This window comes from Porites lutea, chromosome 7, assembly GCF_958299795.1.
Source record: "Porites lutea chromosome 7, jaPorLute2.1, whole genome shotgun sequence".
Lineage (NCBI taxonomy): Eukaryota > Metazoa > Cnidaria > Anthozoa > Scleractinia > Poritidae > Porites > Porites lutea.
The window spans coordinates 33,448,963-33,466,462 of record NC_133207.1 but is presented as its reverse complement, the minus strand read 5'-3'; the positions used below and the strand labels follow the sequence as shown (position 1 = coordinate 33,466,462).

The 17,500-nt window shown below is 38.0% G+C and overlaps 1 protein-coding gene across 1 annotated transcript in view; it reads left to right on the top strand.

Moving 5' to 3' along the window:
• Positions 1-6,361: 6,361 nt before the first annotated feature.
• LOC140944826 (uncharacterized) overlaps positions 6,362-17,500 on the top strand; it is a 12,726-nt gene continuing 1,587 nt past the window's right edge. Inside the window, exons 1-8 of the mRNA XM_073393929.1 lie at positions 6,362-6,472; positions 7,262-7,355; positions 8,420-8,506; positions 9,838-10,084; positions 11,058-11,217; positions 11,898-12,130; positions 12,666-12,725; positions 15,505-17,481. Of these exons, the coding sequence (XP_073250030.1) occupies positions 7,299-7,355; positions 8,420-8,506; positions 9,838-10,084; positions 11,058-11,217; positions 11,898-12,130; positions 12,666-12,725; positions 15,505-17,481 (2,821 nt within the window). The 5' untranslated portion in view covers positions 6,362-6,472; positions 7,262-7,298. The remainder of the gene's footprint in view (positions 6,473-7,261; positions 7,356-8,419; positions 8,507-9,837; positions 10,085-11,057; positions 11,218-11,897; positions 12,131-12,665; positions 12,726-15,504; positions 17,482-17,500) is intronic.

Genomic DNA, 17,500 nt, shown 5'->3' with positions numbered 1-17,500 from the left:
CTGTTCTTGCCATGTTTTTAGCTATTTTTTTTCGCCTGATTTTTACTCTTGAAACGAGTGAAATGTCCGCCATTTTTTCAAGTTCACAACCAAAACAACTCAACCTCGTCCCCAGGTCTTCTCGGTTAACGGTGCCTTAACCTGCGAAAACGCTGCATTTTTGACGTCATTTCCTCGTTAAAGTCAAATTTCTTCCAAGTTTGGTCATCAGTAACTGGTTATGGTGAATTAAACGTGTGCTTTTAGCCAATCAGAATCGGGGAAATATTTTGAATGAATAATAATCACATTTATAGAGTACTAAAGTGATGACGTCATAAAAACGAAATTTCTGAAATTATGGGATTTGTCAGGATATTCTGAAAGAACAATGTCCAAGAGGCCTACTTACCAAAAATGAGCATTTCGGGGCAAATTGTCTCTGAGATATTAGCCGGTTAAACTCAGAAAACTCCATACAAACCCTTCTAATTTTTTTTTGGGTCGACCCAAAAAAAATTTAGAAGGGTTTGTATGGAGTTTTCTAAGCATAACTGGGCTACGATCTCAGGGACAATTTGCCCAGAAATGCTCATTTTTGGCAGATAGGCCTCTTGGGCATTGTTCTTTCAGAATATCCTGATAAATCCCATAATTTCAGAAATTTCATTTTTATGACGTCACACTTTAGTACTCTATTCACTCATATTGTAAGATATAATAGACGAAAGGAGGTTGCGCGTGTCGCAAAAAAAAAGAAGTATCCTAGTTTTCGATCACACATATTGTGTCCAAGTTTTGAACATACCTGCTTCACAAAACTTGATTACAACAAAGAAGAATAGGTTAAACAGTTTGTACTGATACAAAGCTATCGTCCGTTGCAAACATTTAGTCGCACGTATCCTGCAGCATGCATGGATGCAAATTTAGTAGTCAAATGATGACAAACAAACAATTTGATGTGATATTTTGAATATCAGCCATTAAAACTACTGTTTAGTAATAAAAAAAATTATTATTTTTTTATTTAAAAATAATTCATATTTTTAACCATCTCAACACAGACTGTTCAACGTCCCTTTGAAATACCGTCATAGAAAAAATTCAAGCTTGAAAAACTGTGAATGTGAAGACAGACGCGTGGCTGGGTAACCTGTCCAAAACCATCAAGACGAAACAAAAACCCAGGTGTTTCTTAAACCATTCGGAGTATTTTAAAACAAAACTACCCAGAAGACACATAAGCAAGGTTGTATCTAAGATTCTTACAGCGGTTACCACTAACATGCACCTTTGAAGGGTTTTTCTGTCTGTTTAAACCTGAGTTTTCGTGGAGGTCAATCAACTGTTACCATGGTTTTCCACGCGCTCTGACAGAGAAGGTTCCCTCATCGGCGAATGAAGGGCAAATAATTTCGAACGACGACGGCTTTTTAAATTATTTTATCAAGATGAAGGATTACATTGTTAAAACAACTAGGTCTCTGCGAACTGAGTGAAATAGCCGAAACATTCTCTATAGTTTACGTAACGGTTTTCAGGTTGTTTATCTATTTGATTGTATGAAAACATGGAAGCCGTGGACGAATTGCCAAGAAGCTAGTATAAATTCAAAGAAACAAAAGGTATCACACCGAAAAGGGAAAAAGTTTTCTCTGAATGGAGGCTGTTTTTGAAAATGAATTTTACTACCTATCATTCTTCATGTTATGGAACAGAGACCAGAACTAGCAAGAACTCAGACGAGTTTCGAGCGATTGAGAAAGTTTATGTGGTTGTAACTTACAGTGTCTAAATATGTCGATAATTTGAGTTTCCTCCAAAAACCACTCAACAAATTTTTTCTCCTCGTGATCTAATGAAGCGGTGTCAGATCCTGCAGCAAAATACTGCAAAAACAGCTGAAACGCCGACATATTCTTCCGAGTGCTCAAGAAACGGAGAAAGAATCTTCTCTAAGCCAAAGCGTGAAAAACCATGGTTACGGTTGATTGACGTCCACCAAAACACAGGTTTGAACCGAAGAAAAAACCCTTTGAGGGCCCGTGTTAGTGGTAACCGCTGTAAAAAAAAAACACAATTAACAGATCATTTGCCTGCATTTGTGATTTTCCGGTAACTGGGCTTCCTGTGGAGAAAGTCGAAAATCTATATATTGCCAATCAGTTTGTCATGTTTCACCGAACGGATTTGGGCGGATTCTTAGTATCTTGTTAAGTAGCCATCCAACAATTAAATGGCGTTGAAAAAAATTATGTAGCAAATTAGTTTGATATTAAACTACAATTTGACTGGACTATTTCTACCTAGTATTAAAGATTAATCTGCGTACTAAAGCAAAGGAAATCTTTCACTTGAGAGCGCAGCGCAGTGTAGAGATTTTCAAATTCTTCCAGCGCCATGGGGTTATCGTCGATAAGTATGAAACTACGGGAGATGAGACTAGCATAGAATGGCTGAATCGGTCGGCCACATCATAGCCTCCCACGAAGACGTTCTTAGGGGGTTCGTCACGCGTTCCTGCCCCACTAACGTCTGCTGATCATGATGTGAGCGGGAAAAAACGAAGACCAATCACACTTCAGACTTCCAGATCTGGGAAGTGGACTATCGATTTCAGTTACAAGGTAACCCCGCTGTTGCATCACCCAAAGAACAACTTTATGAGCAAATGACATCTAATCTAGCCTTAACAGAGAGAAATGTTCAAAAAGCCAACGCTTATCTCCTAGATTCTCGTCCGGAGCAAAAATCTGTGGTCACCTATCGCACTATACTCTACCAAGCTTGTGCATATGTGTTTGGCTTGTCAACACTTTGACTTCAACAGCGCCGATTGGATCTCCGATAATCTGCATGTGATCTCCAGATGATATTTTCGAACAATGGGAAAGGAATTTATCTTTGGGTTCAACTATGATTGAAACAAATGAACAGGCTTTTGTCAATTACTGGTATAACTTGGTGCTAGGTTTTATAAGTGCCGACAGTTATTCTAACGCATTGTGGTCTTTAAAAGTTATTTATCTTTTAGATCATAGTTGAAACTCAGATTTTGCCACTGATGATTTTTAAAAATCGAAAAAAAAAACATGCGGTTGTTTAGAACTTAAGTCCTACCATCCTGCAAACTTTGAACACAAACGGATAAAAACTGCAAAAGAAGTTCCCTAGGAGGCCTAGCTTGCCAGCAAGCTCTCCATTTGTGGAAGTCGCGAGAAGACGACCTTGCTAGCAGGCTATAAGAGGCCGTTTTAGACGTCCTATATGCCCACCATGGCATGTAGTTTGCTATTGGCTTAGAGTGGTTAGTGTACTTTGGTGTAGTTGCTGCAGTTCAGTTGTTAGTTAGTGTAGCTTGGCTTGGTGTGAATTTACTCTGTTAGTTTTTAGTTGGCTGGAACTGGTTCTGTTCGGTTTTAGAGGTAGAAAAGGCTCTACTAAAACGATTTGGAGAAAAACCATTGGTGCAACCCTTTTATGACGACTGTGTAGTGTAGTAAAAAATATTCATTGTCGTTTGCAACAAGTGTTTAGATACAGTTGAACCTACCCACAATGGCCACGTTAAGAAGAAAGGAAAGTGGCCGTTGTAGACAGGTTAAAGCAAGAGTTGATGTAAAGACTGACAGGTAGCCGTTAGCGGGAGGTGCGAATGTTTTTCACTTTTCTCGAACGGCGAGGCCTGTCAGATAAATGCCCTAAAAGACGTTCAATTTACCTCCATAATGTAGCTTCTGACCAAGCCATAGTACTGTGCTCTTGATTTGACTTTAAGAGCATCTGGTTTCATCTCCTTATTAGCATCATTCAGCTCACAGTTGTTTTCTTGGTCACTTGGTAGATAGTTCAAAGAGACACACTGGCAGTTGTCTTTGCACATCACGTGACACTGTGCAGCGGTATTTACGGTGCGCCTTTGCACAACATGACCTTCAAGGGCGTGTCCATCGACCACGTGATTGTTCAACACAAAGTAAAAGTTTTGGCACAGTCCCTGGCTCTTGACACTGTAAGTGAGCGCCAGACAAAGCACGATTTGAAGAAACACTGTTTCAGAAAGGCTTGCTGGTCTCATCACTTTCCTTAAGATAAAGTTAAGATAAAGATAATTTTTTAATTTTAAAACCCGGACTCCTGTGGACGGTGTCCTAAACAACTCTGGAACGTGGTATAAAAAGGTGAAGTTTCGGTGAGCGGATTTACTGGTTTTTTGTAAATGCAGGGCCAATTGCCTGCCATATGATTTAAACATTCTGTGCTGTTTCAAAAATATCCACATTCGTGTGGACGTGGCCAGTAGGCTTGGATTCGGTCCTCAAAAATTAAATTCTGAATTTTCTACGAGTTGGGATAATCGCCACAACATTTTTGAAACACGCGTTAATCTCTTTGGTAGTGAGGTTACCGTTGCCTTTGCAGTGCCTGTTCTTTGCTATATAAAAAATCCCTATTACGTGAAGGACCAGGAATTGGGCGGTGTTAATCCGTTCTCCCACCTGCTGTTAACAAATGATATATGTAGCACTTGGCTAACACCCCGTTATATTGGAATTGAACACAAACTTTTTCTTTTATTTCTCTTTCTTTTAGTCTAGTTGATTGTGATATATATATTTTTTACATTTATTTGTCACGGTTGTTCGTCAGATAATGTCGCTTATCTTCTAAAGCCGTTAGATATAATTTTCCGTAACCTATCTTGAAAATTGTTTTTTTTAAACAAGGACTTCAGTGTTTTATATTATGTTTTTGCCAGCATTCGAATTCGCTTACATTTGTTGAACATGGACTGAAATTCAAGAAGCGTCCATCTAAAAAATTGGAAAATGTACGTGCTCCGCATAGACGTCCCGCAAGTAAAAATGCTACATTAAATACACGTATTTCGAGAGCTCTAAATAATATACTTGAGTTAGCTCATTTCCGATTGATGCTTGAATATTTTTCTTTAGACCTTTTTTTTCTTAATGCAAGGCCAGGTTTCTTTATTTAACTAAGCCCGGGTCATTTTCGAGTTTGTCCTAACCGTCTTCTTGATTTAAAACGAAGGCAAGTTTTTTGAAAATTACTCATTTTTGTAATTCGTGCTAGTCCGCTCCATAGAGGTTCTTGAAAGGTGAATTTAGATAAATTTCAAATAAGCTCTCTATTTAGGAGGGCAGGGTCTAGCTAGCCTTAAAAGAAGTAAATGTGAGAAGTTTTGATCAAATTGTACATACCAATTTGCTACGTCCATTGATACGTCTGTGTATCTAGATTACTCGAAATAATTCTAAGTCCACCGGTAAATTTCTTTCGATCCAGAGTAACTCTTTGGTAAATTATTTGGCAATCAATGATGAAGATTATGATTATTAATGTTTTATATTTCAAAAGGATTAAGCTTTGAATAATTACGAAAGTTTTCTTTTTTAATGTCAGGGGAGTGTGAATTCATGTTTTCTTTTCCAACTCAGTCTGGCAAACCGTTCAGTTTCTACTGCCAAACACAATTTGCTTCACAAAGGTGATGTTCGCAGAATAAGCAGATGTGAAGCCCAATCTGACATTAAATGTCGGTATTGTATATCAAACTATTGTATGATCGTGGTAAAAACATTTTGGACTTCGACTTCGTTTGATCGAGAAAAAAAAGAGATAAAAGAAGTTGGCCAATTTCCTTCAACCTTGCCATTAGAAATAAAGAAAAGGCTTGGGAGGAAATAGTCTCCAGTTTTGATTCACACATTCCACACCACTTGCATTTGCCAACATTTGTTCTTTTTCTCCCATGGCCAGGCCTTCCTGTATATTGTTCCATCAGGCACTTGTACGCCCTGGACGAACTCAAAATTGTCTTGCGCAGTGTAGAGAACGAAACCGTTTTAGACGACTTCGTTTCGAACCAAACGATTCCACAATCTGTATAAGATTAATTATTGAAAGCTAATTACTTCTAACATGGCTAAATCGAAATATTCAGTCATTTCAATGCATGCAATAACAGTGCAAATTACCGCTAGCAAAACTGAAAACAGAAAGTTGTTCTCTGCAATTTGATTTGGAAAGTCCCCTTAAGCCTGAACTCGAGTTTATGACGTTATTGAATTCGAAAATATTACTAGGTTTCAATCGTCTGGGATGGGCCTATCTTGCACGCTCCGGTAGCCAAACAAAACTCACTGGGATTCGTTTCATCTACTCGCCCGCAATAACTAATCTTTTTACATAAATGGGTTAACCTAACAATGAAACAGCTTATGGGGTCACTGAATCTTGATTTGCCGAACAAGTACTAGCGTAGAATTGCCACTATAACGGGGACCTGCTTTGTGAAGCGACTGTGGCGCCCTTTTGACCTGACGTACAACAAGAACTGGTAGCAGTTATTTACTACTTCAAATTGGCAAAGCAATTTCTTAATTTAGGCTTTATAAAAAGGGATCTAAATCTTCCATTTTATTCTTTTCAGTGCGCGTATACTGGAACATGTGAATGACTCAGAAAGGTAAGAAAAACTTACTAGCCGAAAAAAGTAATTTCATTAGCTTGTCGACAAGGTTTCATGAGTAATATATCACTTTTAATTTCACTTGAATGACTTGAATGCTTTCATTTATGATAAATGCTTCACAAGACTTCGCTTTATATGAGATTTCTTTTTTTCATTTCTTCGTGGCTTTTTCCAAAAACAAAAAATCACCAGAGCACGAAAATATGAGCGTCAGTTCGTCCAGTACCTAAGCCACTTAAATTATGTCGCATAAACAGGTAAAAGTACTAAGTAATTGCCTACTTTTCAACCTGATTTCAACAAATAGATTTAATTGCGAATGTTTTTGTCGTCATTCAAGTTAGTTTTATCATTGATTCAAAGGGCGGTCCCAAATTCAAACACGGCAAATAAGTAGGGTAAATTGGATTTCCTCGCTGAGGAGAAAGCGAAAACAATCACCAGCACCTTAAAAAACGCTGTATAAAACTAAACTCCAAACATGAGAGCGCTGCAAAGCCAGGTGATTTCAGTTTTGGAGGAAACGCATTCGCTAAAACGTACGTTTAGCTTTTCATAGAAGAGAGTTTTGTACCTTTTTTGTGTTCGTTTCTCTCAGTCTCTTCAATTTTGGATTATTACTAAATAAATCAATCGGACATAAACTTCCGGTTTGTTCACACGACCTTTTTTATGTCTTATAGATGGTCTCTTGATAGAAAGCTAGGTTATGTAAGCATTTACTGTATTTAAATTTAAAAAATTGTTTAAAAGCTAAATTTGGTTTACTTTCTTTACAACTAGATAAGCAATGTCTTTCAACTTTTGTCAGAGCGCAATTATGCGCTTCCTGGTAGTAACAACGTATATTTCAGTAATTTTGGCTTGGGATAAAAAGGTAAGATTAAACGATGATAATTATCACTTGCTTTAGAAGAGGGCTTTTTTACGGCAGGTCCGCGCATTGGGCTGTTCATGTTTGTATATATCCTTCTTGTAATAAACCTAAAAATGCAGAATCCATATCCAGTGAGTGCACCGAGTGTAATTGTGATTTCCCACGTTAGTCTCAACTCCGTAAAGAATTGACATTTTATTGAATGAGGCTACTGAGAATGATAGGTTAGATCAGCATAATTCTTCAAATTTTACGAAAGCCGAATTTAATTATTGTTAAATATAATTCATTCAAAATGTTTCTAAGGTCTTATCAAGCTTACCTCCTCGTAAATTTTCTTTAAAAAAAATTGGCCTTATTCTCGGCACGGATTCAGTATATAAACAGATGTTATTTTCTTGTCGATACTACTTGACGAGTTGATAACATATTTTGAGCAATACGTTTTGCATATTTTAATTTTTGCATTTCTTCCGTTCATTTTAGTCAGAAAGTTGAATTCTTTCGTCTTCAGATAGCCGTGAACGCCATTTGTTTTAGTTCTGTAATGTCCAGGCAGCCTCGTTTCCAGGACAATATACCATCGATCAACCTCGTTCGCAATCAAATATACCATAGAATCGAACGTATATTGCTCACATCTTCCAAATATGGTAAGCACCAGTTCGTTATGAAGAATTAGTAAGGGAATTGGAGCCAATCGGAAACGACAAATTACTGATTAGTAAGTAACTGGAGTTGTAACAAGAAGACCCTGATGCTGAGATAAGATATTTGCTTTAATTTACCGCCTAATTTTATCGTTTTCTGTATGTATCCGCCTTACAACATAACACTATGGTTGCCGTTGGGTGGTTAATCAGTCTAACATGATGTACGAATTATTGAATGTCGCCAAAAGGCCAGCGACCTTCTGTACCTTGTCTTTTCCTTTATTTACTTATTTATTTATTTATTTATTTATTATTATTATTATTATTATTATTATAATTATTTGAAAAATGGTTTTAGCTCGTAAACCGAAAAATTATTTTACTAAAGATTTCTTCTGCGCTTATTATCAGAATGATGAGTCTATCGCGAAGAGAGATACTACTCTGAACAATGTCAAGGCTATGTACAACCGATTTGTAAGCACGTCCATAGGAAAGGTCAGTGCAGCTCTATTATCAAGTCTTGAAATTTATAAGTTTTAGTAATCTCTTGGTGTGTAAGAATCTTTGTAATAATAATATTTAAAAATTTATATTGCGCAGTTTACATGACGTGGTGAACAACTGCGCATTACACGGATAAAAGAATAAAATAACTAAGAAAAAAAGAAAACTTACATCAAGTTTTAAAGTTTAAAAGTCTAATAGTTAAAAAGGCTAAAGGTATAAAGTTAAAAATAGATATTATAAATAATAAATAAATAAATAAATAAATAATGTCACAATGCAATTATCTTACCAAGAAAAAGCCTCGCCAAAAGAATAAGTCTATAAACGTTTTTTAAAGTGGTCAACAGCCATTCTAATTTTAAAAGGCAGACTGTTCCAAGGTTTAGGTGCCGAGGCAACAAAATTACGGTCGCCCAAGGTAGTTGAAGTTTTAAAATTTGGTTGTGACAGCAGTATTCCGCTTTCAGACCGGAAACCATATCTAGTTTAACAAGATCATTAATATAAGAAGGGGCTAAACCATGAATTGCTTTGAAAGTTAAAAGTAAAATCTTCAAATTAGTGCGAAATAAAACAGGTAACCAGTGTAATTGAAGACAAGTTTTGAACTCTCTGTAACTTGGCAAGTTGATACTTAATTAGGCAGACCATATAATAGACTATTACAGTAGTCTATTCGGCTACCAACGAAAGAGTGAAAAAGAGTTCTGGAGGTATCCATTGATAGGTATTTCCCGATGCGAAAGTAACTTGGTCACCGAACCACGTACCCAAATTCCGCACGATATTCACTTTGGCGACATCACAATCCGCTACCCTGATGGAGTTAACAGCAGTCTTTTTTATTGATTTCGTGATGCTATTGCAATAAATTCGGTTTCATTGAGCATAAGTTTATCGGATCAAAGCCAGTGCTTGACATCCCTTCTACAGGTTCTTTAATCTGACTGCCTCATCTTGACTGGAAGTGCAGTCTTGAGAAATAATTTATCGCTCCTGAAGATAGTTACTCTAATAAAACACGGAGCTAAAGCCGGCACGCCATCTTTCAACAGTCTACTTAAAAAATTAGAAGTAACGCATTCGGATTTAATGGATTCTTTATCATAAAACAAACAAAGAAGCCTTGACTGTGCTCTGTTCTGTTGTAAAGCACTTAGGAAGCGACTGGAACACTCAAGAAATAGGGACAAACACTCGGCTACGACTCGTGCTTCCGCCAACACTTCTTTGTACTCTTACCACTTCCTAAGCATGCTTTACAACAGAACAGCGCAAAGCCAACTTGTTTTTCTTTTTGCTAACTATCAAACAACCAGGCAAGATATGTGAAAGGAGCAAAAAACGCGTGTTCATTATTGGACTTGCCTCCATCCGTTGCCAAGACACCAGGGATGCTTAAGGTTGCTGCCTCCAAAGATGATTTCCAGTCGTCACTGGGTTGTGGAGTTTGCTTAATGATAAATGGCAGTGGCACACCGGCTGCCGCTGACCTGGCTGGTGCCCCACCTGTCAAAGGAACTTTGAACGCTATTGTGGTCGACCAGGACGACACTATAAGCCAAGGTATACTATCGCCTATTACTTGTTTTTGAAGGGACTTTTACAACTATTTTAATTCTACAATCCTATTTGGGTAGATAAAGTAATGATGCAACGAGGAATAAATTTTCTGCGCAAAATATATTTATCGGGCGTTAATTTCCACTGCGTGTAGTGTTGGTCTGCTGGTCTGCCATTAGTGGGTGCTTGTGATTGGTGCAACATGAGCCTCACTCGTGTTAGTGGTTCTAGATCCAAAGTATTGTGGGGTGGTTTTTGGAAAAAAATTGTTTCTTCAGCGGACCACTGACCATTTTCGAACACAATACATCGCTTTGAGAAGAGCTAAAAAAAATACTCGAAAAATTGGAAAGCTTATGCAAATTTGTTGACCATCGCAATATATAAAAAAAGGAGAAATATTGCCTCATGCCAACACATATAAACTAAAAGTTAAAAAAGAAATATGACCGACTTTCACAATTTACACGCATTCCAATTCTTGATAGCATCCTAACTGATAATATACGAAAATTAAATGAGACGTTTACTATGATGTCGACACGATTAAAGATTAAATTTCCATGGCCACAAAAACCATCAGGGACTCGAGCTTTTTTTTCACGTCTAGGCTTGTCAAATCGGTGAATATCTCATTTAACCGAGCTCTAAAATTCACCATCCTTCATTATGTATCGTTTCCCTCACATTCGTACCCTGAGGAGACAGCTGATATATTGCGACTCCACCACTGGGTTCCCCACGAAGGAAATGATATCTGAGAGACGAGCACAGAATTTCCATATTGATGACGTGTCACCACCCTGATGTGATTTTACTGAAACAAAGTTTTAGTCGATGAGGAGCACTACCCATATTAGTGATACGCCATCAGTAGGGAATTTCTGCGCCCTCCTAAGACGTCATTTCACTGGAAAGCCAGTGATGAAGTCACGAGAAAATATTGGCTGAGTTCTGTCATGTTTGACACCTGCAGGAGACTTGGCCCTTCTCCCTCCACAGAGTGGAAGCGGATTGTGGCTTATCGCTTTCAAAGCTGTTGACTGCCCTACAGGAAAAGGTCCTACAGGATTCATCCAGTTTCGTTTTACTGGCAGCAATGAAATGTACTTCAAACTGCAAGCATCGAACGCAAAGTAGGTTGATTGGCTTTGTTCATCTTGTATTTCATGGTCATTGTGTGCCATCTATGGTAAAAATTTGAGCAATACTGCTGGGGGTCGATCTTATAAAACTTTTACAAGTGTGATTTACAAGCGGAGCTATTTTTATTAAGCTTTAAAAACCATACTTACACTTAAATTACACTTGCAAAGTTTTTGTTAAATTTAGCCTTGATCTTTGATAACATTCCGTGCTTGTGGATCCGCCATGCGAGACAATGAGGAGTACCTTAAGTAGCACCGTTATCGATAGTGATGGCGTATTCCAATCCACCTTACCGGTACTCATTGTTGGATTTTTCTGTTCCACGCTCACAAAAGAAGCAATGGATTTTCACTTTTGAGCAAATATATCTGATAAACAGTCAAGGATGAAAATCCAAACTGCTTTGGCGATCTTTATTTCATCTCCCTACTCATGGTGGGATTTTCTGGTTCTCCATTTCATACAAAGGACGGAATATAGGTAGTTAAAAAAAACAACAAACGTAGGTTACTTTTTAAGAATTAAAAAAGTATCAAGTTAATACTAATATTAATGGAGAGCTTACTTCCAAAGGTTTCTTGGAAAAATGAAAACGTGGTATTTCGAGTGTACATGTATAACAATCGTAATCCATTTTGTTATTTGTGGTCAATTACTGTGTTTTTAGAGTTCCTGTTGCAGGTATCGAGGCCTTTGAAAGAGTGAAAGGAAACTGGATTTGTTTGAAAAAAACTTCCGACAACTTTTTCTCAAATGAAGGAGAAGGAGCTATTTCCTTCCCGCTCAAGATTCGTCTTACAAGTATCATGAATGAGCAACTACAAGCAACTATCGACGCTTTGAAAAATGATGTCGCTATCAAATCGGACCTACAATTCTCGGACACCGTGGGTTTGAGAGGTGAGAAGCAGAAATGACGGTAAAAGCACTTAGTTTGTCTTAGGCTCAATCACACATCGTTTTGTTTAATTTCATTGCCACAATAGAGGTAAATCATTCCTTACATGCATTTGATCAAATATGCCAATAAGTTAACGGTATAAACCATCAATTTTACGACTTTACAATATTATAATTGTGAATGATTTGAACACCGAAATCATTTAATAAGTAAGCGTTTCCTTTCCTCTCATGAATTATGACCGAATTGTTTTTTTTTATTATTATTTTTTTGCTTAAAACTGTTTCATGAAAAAATGAAAAAGGAAATTTTCCGCTTTCTGGGATGCGATAGCATTTGTTCTTATGCCAGCTAATGGATTGCGCTTTTTTACCACGCAGGTGATTAGTTCATCACAATTCCATTAATTCTACAAATAAGTTTCAAGTCTGGCTGTACACCATTTTCGGTGTCTTAAAAAAAGATCATTTTGGTTGGTTAATATCAGTCAACGTGAGAAAAAAGTATTTAATGCTGATATACATTTTTCCACAGGAGGATCTCCAGAGAAAATAAAGTGTTATGGTCAAGGCAACAGACCATCTTCTGATAAAGGTGCGACATGACTTTCATACTATAACGGAAAGCTTTTGCACCGGCACGAGAATGAAAATACGGGATAAGCCTTTTGTTCACACATAAAAACGCTGATCTCGGCAAAACTTAGATAACGGAGAGAAGCTGCGCGGCGCCGATCTCTAAAAAGGACAGTCACGTATCGGATTTGTATAGGTAATAGCATGATTTGTAGTGATATTTGGCATAAATACCACGAGTAATATTTCAAAATTGTTATACGTAATTTCACGAGCCGTTAGGCGAGTGAAATTTGAGACAATTTTGAAATATCACTAGTGGTATTTATGCCAAATATCACGTACAAATCATGCTATTAATTGTTTATACTACTACCCTTAGAAGGTTTGTAATTTTCACATGTACGTATTTCAAATTAAGCTGAAATACCACTGCTCTAAGCCAATCAAATTGCAGAAATTTCTCGTGTAGTAGTATAAAGGTGTTTATCCTATATCGCTGATAGCTTTTCTTGTCGGCACGAAAAGCAAGCAAGTATAGTATAAAATAGCCTTAGTTAGTAGCTTATCATTCAAGGAATGTTTATGTTTCTGTCCATTCAGACCTTTCTAATCTGAACTGATTTTATTTACCGAAGTTTGCTGTTCGATGAATTAAAAAAAAACGAAAATTTTCTACGAGACATATTTGAACAATGTTTTTATTACAGTGTTCTGGCCAAACTAAGGCAATTTGGATGTTCGGAGTAGTAGTTGTACCTATTGTAAACGGTTGCTGCCATTTTTAAGACACTTAGACAATGTTTGACCTGTTATGAAAGTGTTTCTATGAAAAAGAAAGAAAATCACAACCCAGGGTCGAACCTGGAGCTCGAACCCGGACCTTTCGTATCCTACCCTCTCTCACTTGCCACTAAACAACCACACAAACCCGCCAAAATTCCGAAGAAATTAAGTACATGCACTACCAAACTCTCTTTCTTAACTGTTTCATCAGTAGAAGGTGACCCTAGCCCTTTCCATAATTTTTAACGTAAATTCGACTTGGGCTTCAACTTCGTTCTTTCTAAGACTATCAAAAAACGTATTATTTTCCTTATTGTAACTTAATCCCAGGGAATATATTACAACAAGAGACTATAAAGTGGACAGAGAGGGCATCCCCCATATACACCCTATTCCATAGGTAATTCGTCTCGAGTTATTTTTAGAATCGGGATAAAGTTACCTCGCGCGAGGCGTGGATGTTTCGTGGAGGTTTCTCATGACCAAACGCCGTGCAAAACATGTCGGGCGAGAGGCAATGAAAGCGTAAAAGATTCCTGCATTCCTGAATATTGAAGCGAAATGAGTCGGCGCTCACCTGGGAAAAAGGAATCGCTGGACTCTTTGACAACCCGTGAAATCAGTTTAACTCGAAGTTGTCGTAACCTCAGTGCTTTAATAAAATGAGAAATTTCGCCGGTCTATTGAAACCGGTCGTTTGTACAATTTAGGGAGTTTAAGATCCAACGACGCGGACGACAACTAGAACGTCAAAAAAACAATAGGTTTAATTAGCAAAACAACAACTTCGCACGTGCAACACACTTTTTTGTTCCTTTCTTTCCCGTTTTTGCACGACTACGACGTGAAAATGCCTAATTTCGCGTTTTATGGAGGACTTAAAAAAGCAACGACGAAATTTTATTTCTCTTTCTGAGCTTGAATATGGTCCCTTGAAATTCAGCTTTAGGAGGGTTCGCCTACAGTTGACAAAGTAAGTGGGTAGGAATAATCGCTATAAAGACTGAAAAAAATAAACATCAAACCAGAAATTGCTCTCTTCAAACTGTAAATTATAAATGATTCTGAGAGAATATTCAGTGTGTTAAGGATTTCCCTGCTCTACTGTTAGCTCTACACAAGAGAGGAAGGGCGATTCTTTTTTAATTTCGGTTTCGCTGACACAGCTTTCGCAGAAATCTCGCTGTAGTCGTTTTCGTCGCCAAAAGGAATAGCAAAATCGCTCTCCGCGTCTTCCCCTATTTTGTCCTGCGTCATTTCGTGAAGGACGCGTGGCTCTCAGCGTGGGTCATCCACGCGGAACACATTCGCGCTATGTGATTGGCTGTTGTCTAATCCCCCTTGAGATCTCTGGTGTTGAAAATAACTCGAGACGAATTACCTATGGAATAGGGTGTATATGGGGGATCCCCTCTCTGCCCCCTTTATAGTCTCTTGATTACAACCATCATGACTAAAGGCTTGGTTACCAAAGGTGGTATCGACTGTTAAAAATGGCAACGGCCGTTTACGGAAAGGAAATAGGCCTCGGAGTATATATTGCGACCCCCGCTGTACTTTAAGGAACAAGCAAATTTACTGAAGGAGGAGCTTTCAAGAGCAGAACGCGAGTTTTTGTTACGCTTTATTTTCCCATAAAATAAGCGTTAACGAAACACTTTGCCTCGTTTTGCCTCTTATTTTTAGTATATACATTAATATGTTACTGATTTATATTTCGTCAAATCTAGCGACAATCTATAGCGATCTATCACCGCGGAAACGTTCTTTAATCTTGATTCAGCGGCTGAACTCACCTAGTTTCTTACTAACTGTAAACGACGCATAATGGTTCAGGAGCAATAAATCACCGCATAACATGTTACAAGAGAATCGTAACAGTGTTGCGAATAGCCTCTCGCCATCTTACATGCGTCTATTTTTTTTTTTTTTTTTTTTTTTTTTTTTACTTCCATAATTGAAATAGTAGGCAACTGATTATTGTAAGCAGATAGTTTTGGTTTTTTTAACAGGTCATGTGCCATTTTGCGTTTCCAAGGAAGATGGAATTTATGCGGACCCAATTGACCAGGCGGCGTTTTACATGTGCGAAAGCAAAAAGACAACCAAAAAGTTGTGTCCATGGGGTCTGTTGTTTAACCCGATGATCTCGGTTTGTGATTACCCTGAAAATATGAAATTTGTTTGGTTTGATCCTGAGGCGGGTACTGGTAGAAAAAGTAAGTCCAAAAAGATTACTAGGGGCAAGTCTTTAGGTAACGCTGGCAAGTCTGTTGGGGGACTGGAAGAGAATGAGAAGCATAAAGATAGAGCTTCTGCTCTAAACAAACAGAAACCCCATAAAGTATTCTCTATCAACATTTTCAAAGGCGATCATGCAGCACCAAAAATTGGCACAGAAAATGAAACAGTGGATCAGGATAAAGAACAAAGTAACGCTAAAAAACCACATCCTTCAGCCGCAAAAGAACTATTTCAGTTTCATACGCAGAACGCAGCAAATCATTCTATGCTTCAAAATAAGTCAAACAGTATTCCGGAGAACATGAACCAAACCTTAAAGGATATTTTGCAATTTTCTGACGAAAAGCTACCAAAGGAAACTACATCAAATTCTCTTCCCCAAAGACTTTTGAGTTCCGGTAAAAGCTCAAGTTTCTCCCCTCGCAAGATGTTCGCGATAAATCTTTTCGGGTTGAAATCAAAAGATATGCTTAGTAGTGACACGCAAGTTACAAACGAAAGCGCAGGACTTATGGAGCAACCAAGTGAATTTTCAAGACAGTTTGCAGACGAACAAGTTTTCTCTCACAAAGTCCCCGAGTCGCCTCTCTACACTCAAAATAATGATACAAATGTTTCAAATATTTCTGAGATCAAATCCGAAAAAGATCATCATCATTATCAGCTTACTAAACAGCTTGAGGATCTTGGGAACAAGCGACCTGAAAATAAGTTGCCTGCAGCAGCTGACGCTATGCCTTCCCCCCTGCATTTAAAACTCAAGGTTCAAATGGATCACAGCGGACCAGAACCCGCCCTAAACTGTACTCTATCACAGTGCTCTGAAATGCAAAATGACTTATCAACGCCTTCGAAATCCATTGCAGACTCTATTGACAATTATGGCTCACAGGGAAATAAGACCGATGGCGAATTTCACATCGTCTTAAACGCAGCAGGATCAGATACATTAAACGGTTCTATAACTCCGGGCGTGAACATCAAAGTTGCGGATTTGCAACAAGTACTTCCCTTGATGACGCAGGGAGACCACTATCTAGAAGACAACTCTCAACCTCAAATATTGAACAAAACACTAACGAAGTTTACGCACGACTTCAGGGATAACACAACATCAAAAATAACAGCTGCAAGCCAAGACAAAAATGATTTAATAGTAGGAAACAGTGAAGTAGAACAAGCAATGATTCAGGGGAAAAATTATACTACCAGCAACAAAATACTTCCACAAAATTCTTCGACTTCTGAGCATTTTAATCAAGGCAATGATTTTCCAGTGTCACGGATCCCTTTGGGCCGAAAGTATGAAGGTAATATGTTGCAAAACACGCAACCCATTCCGGAGAAGGAAAGTGTTGCCGCTCTAGATCGACTCCCTATCAATGAAGTTAACCAAGGGGAAAATAATGAGACTTTTGATTATAGACTTAAAAATACCTCACGCCAAGATTCCTCGTCCAACAACAATGAACCTCAGAGATACGCACAGCAAAACAACCAAAGCTTTTTACAAGCTCATAGGACACCTCCAGTAAATCAACCACAGCTGAAAATTATACTGAAACATCCTGGAAAACTCGGTTTGTTGTTTAAAACTGATAGCGCTCAATTAAAAAAGAGGTCTAGTGCAAGGAGCCATACTATGCAAATTCTTAAAAGCCTGATGAAGAAAACTCTCAATTTGGAAGAAAGAAAAGCGCATGAAGGTTTAAAGTTGTCAAATGCGGTTAAAAAATCAACGAGCGGTAAAGCATCTCAATCAGT